This window comes from Camelus ferus, chromosome 16, assembly GCF_009834535.1.
Source record: "Camelus ferus isolate YT-003-E chromosome 16, BCGSAC_Cfer_1.0, whole genome shotgun sequence".
NCBI lineage: Eukaryota > Metazoa > Chordata > Mammalia > Artiodactyla > Camelidae > Camelus > Camelus ferus.
This window is the reverse complement of record NC_045711.1, coordinates 39,031,654-39,046,798: the sequence shown is the minus strand read 5'-3', so window position 1 is coordinate 39,046,798 and position 15,145 is coordinate 39,031,654. Positions and strand designations below refer to the sequence as shown.

At 54.4% G+C, this 15,145-nt stretch overlaps 1 protein-coding gene across 5 annotated transcripts in view; it reads left to right on the top strand.

Moving 5' to 3' along the window:
* Positions 1–15,145, top strand: part of RPH3AL (rabphilin 3A like (without C2 domains)) — a 142,217-nt gene that overhangs the window by 83,731 nt on the left and 43,341 nt on the right. For 4 of the 5 annotated variants that reach the window (XM_032457501.1, XM_032457502.1, XM_032457503.1 and 1 more), the window contains exon 5: positions 13,696–13,782. The exons of the other annotated variant lie outside the window; for it this stretch is intronic. In XM_032457501.1, coding sequence (XP_032313392.1) covers positions 13,696–13,782 — 87 coding nt within the window. The remainder of the gene's footprint in view (positions 1–13,695; positions 13,783–15,145) is intronic. 5 annotated transcript variants of the gene reach the window in all.

Below are 15,145 nucleotides of genomic sequence, written 5' to 3'. Positions count from 1 at the left end.
ACTCCACGGTGTGTATGTAGCACGTTTTGCTGATCCATTCATCTGTCAGTGGACCCTCGGGTTGCTTCCACACTTTAGCTGCTGTGAATAATGCTCCTGTGAATGTGGGTGTGCAAATACCTCTTTGAGACGCTGCTTTCAATTCTTGGGGGTGTATACCCAGCAGTGGGATTGCTGGATCCCATGGTGATTCTGTTTAATTTTCTGAGGACCCATCATGCTGTGTTCCCCAGCAGGGGTATCACTTTACAGTCCCACCAGCAGTGCACGAGGTTCAGCAGGGGACAGTTTTTTGCAGGGCCTCCCTCTCGAATGAGGGTGCAGTGAAAGTCATCTGTGGCTCCCTATCCCCCACTCCCTTTCCAGACCCAGTCCTCAGCGCCTCTGTCCCTCAGGGGTGGCCACAAGAGCAGCCGCCTTCTTGAACATCAGCCATTTCATTTGAGCTGCCTCCAGATTGGCCCCGCAATGTCCTTTCTCCTCCGTGACCTAATTCAGATGTTGAAGACGTGTGTTTGTGCCTCATTACGAAGATGGATTTTTCATTCAGCTACTGATGTTTCCCAAATTCCCGGAAAAAGTCACTTAATTCGTCTACCCCGAGGGCTTGCTCTGGCTGCTTGGCTGGAATTGACTTGGCTGCCGCGGCCGGGAAGGGAGGATTGGACCAGACACCACGCAGCATCTTGGAACATCTGCCTTGCTCAGGAGTCTAACAAACAGAACGTCTCCATCAAGACACACTTCTTTCTTGCTGCCCTGGTGCCTGCGCCATGGCCTTTCCTCCCCCAGGGTAGCTTCTTTCTTGCCACTCTGTGCAGTTCACAGCCCATTCCATCACTCGTTCTGCCGCTGACCTTCAGCTCAAGGTCATCAGGACAAAGGCAGCTGAGGAGCTGCTGAGAGCTGAGCTGGGATCAGGAACCCACAGTCATTGGTCCTCTAGAGACACTGCCTGCTTAGCTCACATTCAGGCCAAGCCCGGCCCCCCAGGAGCTCACTGCTGGTGACAGCCTGCATCCCAGCGTGACAAGTGCTGTAGACACAGGTGGCGTGGGGTAATCCCGGAGCAGAGGGGTGGCGGGGCGGGTACCTGAGAGCTGTGGGAGGCTGCAGGGTGGGGCTCACTTTGATCTGGGCCTGGAAGGGTGGGCACCCAGGTGCCAGGGTGCGGGTGGAGCCGGGCATTTCAGGAGGAAGGGTGGTGGAGGAAGTGCAGGGACTGGTGGGCACTTGGCAGAGCTGGTGGGTGTGGGAGATAGAGGGAAAAGGAGAGGGTGATGGTGAGACACAGGCTGAGGGAGGGAGAGAATGAAGTGGGGGCCATGAAGGGCCTGTGTGCCAGGCTTTTGGCATCAGAGGGGGCTAAGCAGGGGATGACAGCCAGGTGGGTCTCTGGGGAGCTTATGCCCAGAGGCACATTTGGAGGAGGGAATGTCTAGTGCGTTGGAGAGAGCCTGTCAGATGCTGAATTAACCAATTAGCAACAAAAAGGCCTGAATTCAGGCAGGAACCACCAGGGTAGGGACTCCAAAGACAGTTAAGGGTTATAAATAACAAAAGCTGCCACTATTAACAGAGGCCTTTGTCCCTGTAGTTATCAGCCATGCTGGGAAGTCATGATCTGAACTTTACAGCCCTTTACAAAACAGTGCCACCCCTGTCCTAACCATGAGCCCCCACCCAGGGCGCTGGGCCACTGGGAGGTGAGAAGGAACGTGGCTTCCGGCCCCTCCCTGCTGCCTGTTAGTGAGGACCAGGTGGGCGGTGCCAGGGTCGGTTTCTTGGACTCCAGAGTATTAAAGAATTTAGTGAGATGGCGTCCTCTTACTATCCTATCGGCTTTCTTTCCCTGGAATTTTTAAAAAGTATTACACCATGCATAGAGGTTAAGAGCCCTGGGTTCAGGCTGCCTGGCTTCATCTCCTGGCTTGAGCAAGTCACCTCACCTCTCGGCATCAGTTTTCTCACCTGGAAATAGGGAATAACAGTATGACCTACGTCATAAGGTGGTGAGGACAGACATGAGTGAGGTATACAGTAAGCTCTTAGAAACAGTCCCTGGCCCAGAGTAACTGCACACAAATTATTAAAAAAATCAAACAATACAGAGCGTGGAAAATATTAACCCCCTGCCCCACCCCCGACCTCAGCAGCCTAAACATTTGTTCTTCTATACCTTTCTCTCTCCACACACCTGCAAATGCACACAGGTGTATGTGTATACATATTTTTAATGGGACTGTAATATACTCATTCTGTAATTCCCTTTTTCACTTAATAACATATCAGAGATGTCTCCTCCAGGTCTATACCTGGAAATCTAATTCCATCCTTAGATATAAGGGAGGTGGAAGGGAATTTTGCCCTTCCCTGTAGCTCCTTCTTTTCCAGGCTGCTCAGATACCTGTCAGGGGCAGGACTGGGGTAGGGGTGCTGTTCCTGGTGTCACTGCAGACACCCCCATTCTGCTCCCTGTTGGGCCTGGCCTCTCCCCTCGCTGCATCTCTCCCAGGGCGGTGGCCCCCTGAATTTCGGCTTCCGCTGCCTTCCTTTGCTCAGCACTCTCCTCCTGACACACGTGTCCCCCCCACCCCCGCCCCTGCCACTCATGTCAGAAGTCCAGTTGAGGGCACTGGTCCCTGTGTACATAGCTGTGGGGGTGGGGTGGGGGCAGTGTTGCCTGAAATCATGGGTGAAATGCAGCCGCATCTTTGCCGGCCCTGCCCACGTCACCCGCGCCTGCTCTGAGTGGACCAGGAGTCAGAAGCACAGAATTGCTCTGCTCTGGACAACCCCTGTGACCTCGGATCAGAACCCTGTCCCGTGCTGGCCTCTTATACTCCCTGTGAAGGGAAGCGGCCAGAGGGGTTGGAGGAGAGGGTTTCCTTGGCCTTCTAGCAGTTTCCTGCTGTGAAGTTCAGGTCAGCCCAGTCCTTACAGGATCCCCTCCCCAGAGCTGGCCCCCACAGACCAGAGCAGCAGTGGCCACAGCTGTGGGCTGAAGCTCATTTGTCCGCACCTCCGGAACACAGCTCGGTGGTTGTTATTTTAAAGCCATGGTGGCTTTGCTTCTCAATTCGCTTTGGCGGAGACTGTGATGGACTCTGTGTCCTCCTAGCGGGAGGAAGCCAGGGTGGGGGTTGGCATGTGCTTCTGAGAGCCCCCCCTTGCCTCTGATGTTCCTGTGATGCTGTAAGCCCCTTGCATCCCCTGGGGGTCGGTAGGTGAATGGCTGTGGTTATGCCCATTTTCCAGATGGAGAAACTGAGGCTTGGAGAGATGACTTGCTCCTGGTGGCATTGCCAGGGCCTTGCCATTCCTCCTACTGCTTGGTTCAGAACTCTGCCCACGTGCCCTTTGAGAAGTAAAGAGAGCTAAAGACATGCAGGAGACCCCCAGAGGAAGGTGCTATCTAGTGCCAGATCACACATGGGGTGCAAAGGCTATTGGATAAGTGCCCCCAACACTGGGGAAGGGATATAACCCCAACGCTACTGACCTCCCATAGTCAGGTGTGGCGCCCTGGGACCCCCCTCCCCAGGCACACCTCCCCACAGAGTTTGTCACACCCCCAAAGTGGCTGAACAGCTGCCAGACACACGTGGGGTATTTGTGGTTGTTGAGTCATAGACCAGTCTGAGTGAGGCCACCCCCTTACTGAGTGGGCAGAGCTTCTGTAGGCTTGGGCTGGGAACACTGACCAGGCCTCTTCCCTAGACCCCTGTCCAGCACCGTTGGGACCCTTGCCACCCCCTCTCAGTGGCTCTTCCCAGGATCTGGTCAGCATAGCATCAAGGGAGCGCCAGCAGCAGGAAGCAGGGGTGGCAAATCTGTTTAGCAGCTGTTACCAGGAACGGCAATTTGGTGCGGCCTCTTGTCCTCTGCTGGGGTAAATAACAGATAATGACATTTCCAGTCCGGGCTGTGGCCCGGCACCGCGCACATGGCCCTCACCTTGCTGGCAGTGCCCCGCCAGCTGCCACACTTCAGAGAGCCTGCGATTCTTCAGCGCTCTCAAATTGCTCCTGTTTTTCCTGCTGCGTCGTTTCCCGCACAGCTGTTTGCCGTTCACTGACCTTAACTGGAGGTGGATTGAGTCTGTTTCCCCGTGGGGACTTTGGGGCGCTGCTCCTGTGGATGGGCCGATGGATGGGGAGGCGGGGAGGCCGGCTTCTCACCCAAGGCACCCTTTAACCTGAGCCTTCAAACCTAGAAAGAACGGCCTTTCTCAGAGGAAGCTGTGAGTGTTCTCCCTCCCAAACCCTTTCCTCACCCTTGTCGTCCTGCCTTCTGTGGGAGGGGTGACTCACCCAGGTTACAGATGGAGAAACTAAGGCTGAGAGGGGTTGTGATCTGCCACACCTTCCAGAGACCCCTCTGCCCAAGAACCACCTCTGCCTGGCTGAGTTTCCAGGCGCAGACAGGAGTGTCATCTGGGCCCCCTAAGGAGTGAGGCCTAAGCACCTGGGTGCCTCACCACCAGGCTCCTGACCGCCTGCAGTGGAGTCTCATTTGCTTTGTAGCTCATTCTCTGCTTCTTTGTCTTGCTCAAGTGTGGCTTTTCCCTCCCCCTGAAGTCTTCAGTGGCTCCCTACTGCCTTTAGAATAAAGTCTAACCACCTCCACATGTTATCCAGGGCCCTCAGCCCATTCATTCCCTGGGCACCAGCTGCTGACTTAGCTGCATAAACAGTCTACCCAGGCTGGGAGTTCTGAGGCCTGAGGATCGGACCTGACTCCACCTGGCCCAGACCTGTCACCGCTCTCATTTGAGCTCTGCTCCTGCACATCAGCAGGGTCCTTAATTGATCATTAGTGCTGTTGCTCCTGGAATGTTGAGAAGCCCCTGGGTGTTTGTCAAGCCTGCTGTATTTTTCCAAAAAAAAAAAAAAAATCGGTTCCGATGACAGGTACTTCATGATTTCGCAGATATTTACTGTGTCCCAGGCCCTGGAAGGGGCACAGAGAAGGGAGGGGGTGTTTTCACATAAACTGACCTTTTAAGAGTCACGATGATCCTGGAGAGTCAGAGAGGATGGTGCTGAGCCCTGGAATAGGCAGGGCTGCCGAGGAGCCGCGTCCACGCAGAGTTGGTGGGGGCAGGGCTGGAGGACGTCCTGTCTTTGGCCAGGGGTGTTGGTGCTGACTTGGCTTTGGTGGACCCTGGACTGGCCTTCCCCACTCCCCACCCTATTCCCTTTGGGCAGCAACTCAAGTTTGTTGTCTGGCCGGCTGGCTACGTCCAGCCTCGGCCCTGTGGTTGTGCTGTGGGGCCCCTCCTGCTGCCCCAGGCCCCGGCCCCCGTGAAGGCCCCTTCCCCTTCTTATGCTCTCCTCCTCCACTAGTTCCACCAGAACCCAAGTGTGCACGTCTTCTTCAGCCTAAACAAACATTCACTGAGCACTTGCAGTGTGCCAAGCACCAGTCTGGGTTCCAGAGTGACCTCAGGGTCAGGCTCAGCCTTGGCCCTCGTGAAGCACCTGTTTCGGGGGTGGCGAAACCGACAGAAGATGCACTCAGATCAATATTGAAAGTTCACTGATCTCCAGGACCTCTCACTTCCCGTGAGTTCCTAAGCTTCAGCCAACGCCACGTGCTTGCCCTCCCTCTTCTCTGGTGCCTGCTTTCCTCCCTTTCCTGGTCCTGGGTGTCAGCTGCTGCTGGACAGCTCTGCCAAGGAGTCCACTCGCACCGCGAGCGTCAGTGAGTCCAACGCCGAATATTTTTCCTGCCGTTTGTCCCACTATGTTAATATCACTACTGTCCATCCTGTTGGCCGGTTGGTAGTCTCAGAGTGAACCAGAGTCCTTCCTCTTCCTCACTTTCCATACCCAGCAAGGGACTGGAATTCTACAGGCATCTGGGAATGTTCTGGAAAAAGAGCCTCTGCTGAGAATATGGGGGACAAGTTGACCAGGAGAGAGTGACTAAATCCATATTTTCAGCAAAAGTGCTTTTCTGAAACTCAGATTTGATCTTGTCCCCTCCCTTCCTTAAAAGCCACCATCAGCCCCCAGATGCTTGTGGAATCCCAGCCCCACAGCACATGATGCCTGTCAGTCAGCCCCCTACTCCCTTCCTAGCCAACTGCCTGCCAGGCACCTGCTGAACCTGGGGATTTAAACACGAACAACAAAGTCCTTTTTCTAGAGGCGGCACAGTCATGGGACAGACACTTTCAATGTGATGCAATCAGCAGTCCTCTGGAGATGTTGACCCATACTGGGAATGCAAAGGAGGGAGTAATTTGTGCTTCCCCTGGGGGGATATCAAGGAAGGCATCACAGAAGAGGAGACATTTGAGTTGTTCCTGGAGGATACATAGGAGTTTGCTAGCCATGAGGCACAGCCTGGGCGGAAGAATGGAAGCAGGGGAGTACCTAGGATATTGGGAGCGGAGAGTGAGGCGCGGGGGGCTGGCGCGGGGGGCTTGGCTAGGGTGGAGAGTCAGGTGGGGGCCGAGCAGGAAGGGTCTCACATACGTGTGTATCTGTCTTCTTGTATCTGTGCCCTCAGCCTGGGAGCCTCGCCGTGTTCTCTGCCTAGTCCAGGGCCTGGCAGCAGCAGGACCTTAGGAAGTATTAAAGTGTTTACTGAATGCTCTTCACGTCATTGGTCCCGACCTGCAGCTAAGGTTGCAGCCTACCAGCTTCCAGGGGGAGGGATAGTGGAAGGTTCACCAGAGGCCCCTGCTTTGCCTTCTCATGGAGATTTTAAGCCTTCTAAGAGCAGGGCTGCAACTTCAGTGTCTTTGGGGTCAGGCTCACAGATCGGTCACGCACCCGAGAACCGCAGAATTTCTGAGGCGGGATCTGCCCAGTACACCCGACCCGAGGCTCCGTGTGTGGCCCTCCAAGGTGCGTCTTTGTGGCAGGCCCAGAGGAGCCAGGCTCACTTGGAGCCTTAGCTCGAGGTGCTGCTGAGAGGAGCAAAGCATTTTCAGGACAACAAAAGCAGAATGATCCAGCCGCTCCTTTGGCTGTGGCTCTGAGAATCAAGAACCGGGCTCCTGCAACAGAGCCTGGGCCAGGTGGCTGCCAGGTGGCAGGCATGGGTGAGAAACTGTCTGTGGGAGGCCCCAGCCCGGCACTTCGGGAAAATAGAGGTTGGTTATGCAACCAGAGCCTGGCTGGCAGAGGCCAGAGCTGGCTGTGTGGGGCCTTTAGTTCCTTGAGTTCATGTTCCCGGGATGTCCAATGTCTGTCTCGGCAAGCAGGCTGCTGTGCGTCTTCAGACCACGGCTGTCCATGGGACAGCTCAGTCCACTTCCTCTCTCTCAGTGACATCTGATTCCCGGGCCTCATAAGCATCCTTCTCAACTAGCAGGGGTCACAGAGGGTGTGGGTGGGAGGCAAGATTGGGAGTAGGACCCTGGTCCGGCCCTCAACTTACTATCCTCGTGTGACCCCAGAGAGATGACCTGAGCTGTCTGCCCAGTGCTGTCACTGTTGAGTGACTAATCCGCGGAAGGCACCCCTGCCATGCCCAGCACACAGGACGTGTTATATAAGCTCTTACTTTTATGATTGTGCACCTGGGTCCCCATCCTGGCTCTGCCGCCTCCTGGCGACATGAATTTAGCCAAGCCACCCAAGATCTTCTGGGCCTCCGATTCATCATCCACCGTGTTCAGATCATAAAACTTTCCTCGCAGGGCTGTTGTGAACATAAACGAGATTAAAAGTGATCATGATGATGTGTGCTGAGCGCTGAGCTCAGGGCCAGGCATGGAGTTAAGTGCTCTGTAAATGGTGACTGTTATCATTATGAGTCGTAACTCTTAAGTAACCACACGGCAGGGAGCAAGAGGATGTGAGCCCACGTCCTACCACCTGGGTTCTCCTCTACCCTGACTCCCTCCTGGCCAGAATTGGTTTGGGGAGCAGCAGTGTGATGTGGAGGTCCTGGGAGACCACTGGCCTGAGTGTCCTCCCCCAGTAATTTGGATGGAGCCACATGGACCTACAGCCGGGAGTCTGGAGAACTTGATGAGCTCAGTCACAGCCCCGTCAGTTCCAGGAGCAAGGGGTTTCTTTCTTTAGGGCTGAAAGGAGCTAACAAGGGCTCAGGGAGTCTAGTTCCTGAAGGACTTGTGGGAGCCACACGAGTCAGGGGGGAGCAGGCTGTGTTCCAAGCCTAAGGAAAGCCTGGTGCGAGGCAGGGAGCCCTCAGTGTGGTGGTGCTGCACTGACTGCGGAGTCTGCCTCCCTGGGCAGGCTGGCTCAGGGCCAGGGTGGGGCGGCGCAGACCCTGGGGTGCACACCAGGCCTGGGACATTTTAGGAGGGTTGTGTCTGATAGAACCGTTCTCTCTACATGCATCAATTTCTATCTTCACATACCCGGGGAGCCAGGGGGAGTCCGTGCTATCGCCTGGCCCCACACAAGGCCCCAGGGTCCCCTTAGATGTCTGAGAGGGACAAATATGGAGCCCCACCCGGCTGCCTGACTGGGGGCAGGTGGGGCTTCTTCTCCACCAGGACTTTAGAGCAGCATCATTGAGCCTGTCAAACCTCAGGCTCCCTTTTCGTAGAGGTGGAAACCTTCCTACTTTTTTAATGCTATTTGAAATTTCAAAATAATATTCTACGTTTGAAAAAAGTGAGCGTAACATTGAATGTGCTTTTCCCTCCACAAGTGTCCTGTCCTCCAGCCTGGAGGGTCTGACACCCTCCCAGGGGAGAGGCACCCCAGTTGGAGTCACAGACTAGTGGCCGTGGTGGAATGGTCACAGAAATACCCGGTGACAGGCGCACCCCAGTGACATCTGGCCCTTGCCTGAGACAGGCCGGCTCTGGGAACCATCCCTGGCTGTCTCCTCCGGCTCGCCGTCCCTTCCTTGTCTGGGTTGGTCATTCCCTTGTACTCAGTGTCTGCATTGTCACTCTGCAGTCGTGGCCGGACTTAGTGCTCCATCCACACAGGCCAGCGTTCTTCCCCACGAGGGACTGTGTCATGGGCATCTCTTGACACCCACGCTGAGCCCATACCAGGCACCCACCATGTCCTGCACAGATGCCTGTTGAAGGAATGAGTGAATTCCTTGAGACCCAGCTGTGTCTCATGGGGTCCCCCTTTGATGGTACATTAATAAATTTGCTGGTTTTTAAAACCTCCCTCTCAGCTTCAGGTTGAATAACCCATTTCCACTCCTTTGCCCAAATTCTTGTTTACAGCCACGGCTGCCTCCACTCATGCTCCTGTCTGTCACCCACCCTGCATGCCCCCGGGGCCCATCAAGACAGCTCACATCTTTGTTTCCCATGACTGCCTAGAAAAGAGGCAGAAACCGAGCACAGAGTCTCCGTCCTGAGAGATGATGCTGAGGATAACCTGGACCTGGAAGGGTTAACCGGGGCCGATGCGGATAGAGAAACAGCCACTCCCCACCTCCAGGCAGCCAGCAGCTTCATCCTGCCCGGGTATCCAGGGCCCATCAGAGAGTGGGGCACAAGCACAGAGGTGAGCCCAAGCCACATCCAGGGCATGATTTCTTATCATGCACTTGTCAGTGCTCATCCCCAGCTCCTTCCATTGCCTTTTTAACCCTCCTCTCCACTCAGGACACAGTACTGACTGTAGCGGGTGGCAAGCGGGTGGGGGCGGGGGTGGAAGTTGGTTCTGAAATCTGCAGTGCTGCCTTTCAGCTGGGAGAGGCTGCTAGGGCCTGGGGTTTACAGGTGGTCCCCGTGTGTTTGGCGTCAGTGGCTCATCTGGAGAGGGGCGGGGGAGGGCCCACTCAAAGAAGGCGGTGCAGCCTTCCCGAGGCCTGAGCGAACAAAGGAGGCCTAGCCCTGTGTGGGCAGTGCACCTGCCCCCCCCCCCCTCAGCCCAGATGGAGGAAGGCTGGCGTCTCCCTGGCAGGGCACTGGGGTGGAAGCACAGAGAGACTTATCTTCCTTCTGAAATTCTTCTCTGGTCACCTCCTGGCTTCTGTCTCACACCAAGCAGCAGGTGGCTGGCCTTTTTAAGGCCGTGCATCTTTGGGCCCTGATATTGGCAGTGCTCAGGGCTCAGGTCAGCGTGCCCTCAGCCCTGCTGGCCCTCAGCCTGCGTCTGAATCAACAGAGGAGGGGCCTGGCTGTGCCCTCTCCCAGTTGAGGCTTGATGAGTCTGGAGTCTGGAGGAGGGGCTGGGGCCCCCAGAGCCGAGAGCCGTCCCTGCCTGCACTTGAGCCTCCAGGGGAGAATGAAGGCTGGGATGAGTCTCTTGTCTGGGCTGAAACCTGGGGCTCAAACAGCATGGGATTCCATCACAGCTCCCCGTGGTCAACTTACTTAGCCTCAGGTCTCAGATCCCACGTTTATGAAACAGGGACAATAATACCCATTCCGTAGGGTGGTTATAAAAATTAAATGAGGTTCTGCATTAAACACCTAGCCTGGTGCCTAGTGTAGCATCAGTGCTCTACAAAGTATATAAATATTTATAATATGTACATCAATATCTAAAGTCTTTAAAGCCCTTTGGCAGCGGGACCTGGGTTCTGGAGATGGAGTCTGTCTACGGCAAGGAGGCCGTTTCTAACCCCCGCACTCCGGGGCTGGTGGTGCATCTCCAGGCCTGGCTGATGATGTCTTGGGGGCCGAGCAGCACTGAGCCTGTGACCAGAGGGGTCAGTGACCCGTTGACACCATCTATGGGGGTTGGGGCTGAGGGGTTGGAGGCACGGCTAAGTGTCTACATTTGAGCCACACTCAGCCGTTAAGTCCTGTCTCCCTCCTACCTGTGCATATGCTTTCAGCTTCTTTAATCCATCCTGACCCACCAAAAATCCAGATCTGGTCAAAAAATGAAGCTGGGGGCAAGTGGTTTCCTAAAGCATTTAGCACAGGCTTCCTTTAAATAAGAATTCTTTTCGCCCATTTAAAATAGATTCTGACTTAGCACAATTTGACTTACATTTGGACCAATACCCGTGCAGATACTTGCCTGTGCCCGTGCCGACTTCTAAGTAGATACAGGCACATGTACATATTTACATATGGTAGAGAATCACACCAGGCATACTGTTTATAACGTGCTTCTTTAACTTACTGTGAACGTGGCTCTGTGTCAGTGAACACATGGTGCCGTCCTGATTTTCTGTTGAGACCGTCATCATTTTTATTGCCATGTAGCTTTGTCCCAAAACAATCGGATCTTTCCTCTTTGAAGACTCGAGTTCCAGCGTCGGGAACACACCGTGCAACGTGAAATGCACACGTGTAGGCTGACTGCTTCACAGTGGCTCTGTGCCTGTGCTGAGAGCAGCTGGACATGGTCATGTCTTCTTCCCCTGCTTTCCTGCAGTCAGGGTTGGGGGGACGAGCATCACTGCCACCTGCTTCCTAATGAGAGACCGTCTCACCAACACACTTCAGTTGATTGTAACTCTTGGGCAAGTCCTTTTCCAGATGCGTTCTGCTCTTTCGTCCACTCCTCCGTTTGATGTGACCCTCATTGAGGACAAAGGGCTGTGCCTTGCTCATCCTCATCATTCCTAGAACAGTGCCTTCCATCTGGTATTGAATAAATGCTTGTTGAATTGAAGCATCAAATATTTTCAAATTAACTGTCTCCAGTATTCATTTCTGCAGCACAGCGTACATTTTTCCAGGCTCCTTGTGTGGAACATTTGAGCACAATTTCATCTCTTTTTGGTTGGCTGAACATCACAAACACCACTTTCTGTGTGATGGATGAGGGTCCGGCGAAGCCTTCGGGGCCTGTCGAGGAGGGTGTGGCTGATTCCCGGGTACTAAGTGCTCATAGACGGCCGCTTCCGAGCAGTTTCGTTCCCCACCCTGCACCGGCACAGCACCCGCTCCCTGCTGCTAATCGGCCGCAGCTGGGGAACCCTGCCTCGGAACCTGGGGGCTCATGGTGAGGACAATGAAGTCCCAACCCGGGAATGAGGTGCCCGAGCCGTGGGGTCTCAGGCCTTGTTGTGCCTCTGACTCTGGCCTGCAGTGTGGGAAGTTGAAGGTGATGATGCTGGATTGGGGAATTGGGGGTCCAGGGAAACTTGGAGTGACCAAAGTGGCCTGGATTATGAGGATGCACTGGACGGTACCCCATAGACCTTGGAATGAGTCTACACACACCTGCAGGATGCACCCCTGGGGAGGCAGGCCGGAGCAGGCACATGGAGGACGGGGCACACATGTCTGCCCCCCACCCTTAGCAAGGGACCCTCAATGTCGTTTCTTCTGGAGCCAAGCCAGCCTGGATTCCTGCCCCACATGCCAAGAGAGACAGTGGTCCCACTGCCCCTGGACACTCCACCCAGGATGAGATTCTCCCTCATCTGATCTCCTGCCGCCCCGCCAATCACTCAGTGTGCACGGGGCGCACCTCCCCCTGCTGCCGAGGGAGTGTTTCCTGTCTCTGTGTGTCTCTTCCCTCCAGCAGGTTGGCACATTCCAGGAGGGACCACGTCAATTTATTTGGAGAAATAAAAGTGACATTTCTTAAACCTGAGCATTGGGTGGAAGCAAATGGATCCCCCCCGCCGCCCCCCACGGATGTATCATAGCTTCCCTTCTGCCCCGAGCTGGCTCCCCACCTCCTGCAGCTCAGCCACCCAGTCAGGTGGTGACAACATGCTCTGGGAAGCCAAGTTGGTGACATTTCCTTCTCCACAGAGAGGTATATTCCTCGCTCAGTTGGCAGCCTGCTGGAAAGGCCAAGCAACAGATCCAGCCTTGCCTTGGCCCAGAGGCAGGAGAGAGCCCCCAGCCCCCCAGGGACTGATAGCTTCCACATGGCAGAAAGACTGATCAGCTGGTGTGACCTAAGGACAGCTGTCCCCAAATCAGCCTGGACCCGGGTTAGTTGGGAACAGGTCTCAGCCCTACCAAGTCCCCCTCTGCCTCCCGGTGCGTTTCATCTAGCTCTTCCCACTGCTGCTGGTGCCTGTGCATTTCGGGGAAGGAAAATACATATTTAGAAGTTAGGAGCTTAAGCAACTCTGTAGAAGGAAAAACACTACGGAAACTAGGTCCTGGATACTTATGTGGCCGCAGGCGGTTGTGCAACAGCCCTAGAGGCAGACCTGCGTCCGTGACTTACTTGCTGTGTGAACTTGGGCAAATTCTCAAACTACTGCCTGTAAAATGGGCCTGATGCTTATAATAGGGTTTCCAGGAATCAGTAAATGAAGAGCCTCGGTATCAAAGAAGTGCTCAAGCTGCCACTGGTATTTCTTCCTATATCGTCTTCTCACCACGTCAGGCACACAAGTGAATTTTCCGCACGGTTATATACAAATGTATGTTTTCTTTGTTGAATAACATCATTTCCTGCCCACATTTCCGGGATCCGACACAGTCTGCTGTGTTAAGACCGTATTATATTCTGTTGTGTTTGCCTGGATCTTCCTCTAGTATCAGGCGTTTGGGCTGTTTCCAGTGCTTTGCTATTGAAAATGATGCAGCTGTGATTATCAGCGAGCTGATTTTTTTTTCATGTGACCCCAACAGGACGTCCTTGTCGGGGTGCATTTATATCATGGAGGTCCGTGGGTAAATCCATTGTGCCCCAAAGCCAGCTACAGGTTTTACATGATCTGTGCCCTTTGGCCCTCTGGCCTGAAGCAAAAACCATCCCCTTGGGAGCTGCCAAAGGGCTCCTTGGTTACAGTTTTCCCAGCCTGTCAGCTGCAGGGAAAGGGGGCTGAAGTGTTTACGTTCCCATGTCCTCTCTCTTGTAGAAAGTCTGCACCAAATGTGGGATCGAGGCCTCCCCTGGCCAGAAGCGGCCCCTGTGGCTATGTAAGATCTGCAGTGAGCAGAGAGAGGTAGGGTACCCCGGGCAACAGGGTCGGGGCGGGCTGGGGCGGGGGCAGGGCATGCTCGAATTTGGGGAAGTTCACGGTTGGTCACTGAGAGGGGCTTCTCTGGAGGCCAGGGACAAGGGTGGGGAGGTGCAGCCTGCTGGTTTGTCCGTCCCCCAGTGCAGAGGTGGCAGTGCACCCTGGTTCTGCTATGGCCGGGGTCGGTGACTTCAGTGGGAAGCCCTTGCCCTGAGCACAGGTGCAAGTAGCGTTTTGTTGGGGGGCTATTGTTATAATCACAGAAGTGGCTGCCCCAGGCTGAACATTTACTGTGCGCCTGACACTGTGCTAAGTTCTTTACAAGTATAAATCCATTTCATCCTTATACAGCCCCGTAGGTGGGTGCTGCCGTTACCCCCTTTTCCTGATGGGGAACTGGAGAGACAGGAGGAGGTCAAGTGTCTTGCGGACCCCGAGCTAGTTAGTGGGAGAGCTGGAACTCCAACGCAGCCGTGGTCTGCTGGGATGGCACCACCCCCAAAGTCCCTTCTGGTTCTAAGCTTCTATAATTCTAGTTCTGATCCCATTTTAAGGGAAGAATCAAGGTTCAGTGAGGACTCTGAGGCAGTAACAGATGGGGGGCTCGAACCTGTGTCTCCTAACCCCAAACCCAGGGCTTTCCTGACTGTTCCAGAATCAGAAGTGGGGCTGAAACAGTGGAGGACAGGGTCGGGCAGCTCCTGGGAAGGGTCAGGGGACAGGGATTTCAGAAACAGGAGTTGGGCAGAGGGAGGATGCCCCTGGTTTTCCACATGTGGATTTATTTTTTACTTATCTGCTTGGTGATTAATATGTGCCTTCCATCTGAGGATCCATAAAATAGCTTTAGTTACGGAAAATCTGCAGCCATGATGTCCTTGAACATTGCTAGCCCATCATTCCATGTCTCCTCTCCAGGAAACCCTGTCAAATACACTTCAGAGTGTCTCCATACATCCTCTGTAGCTCCCAACTGCACTTTTTTGGTTATTACTTTTATCTCTTTGAGATACTTTCTGGGTAACTTCTTTGGTACTGCCTTCCAGTGCACTAACTCTTTGAGACTCTCCGTTGGTTGTCTCTCTCAGCCACCACTCTCCTCGGGTGTTTTGGGATTGCAGTTTGTACACTCATCTTGAGTGGGAGTCAGTTTCTCTCTCTTTCTCTCCCTGCTCATCACCTCCCCTCTGCTCTCCTTGCCGAGTGATTTCGTGTTGCCTTCACCCAGGTCCTGGGTACCCTGCTGCAGGTCCAGCTGTTTTGGGTTTGTGATGAGCTGCGTGTCCACAGTGATAATGGGTTTACTCCTGGAGCCGATCATCAAAGCCGTTGGCAGTCTGGCCAGGCT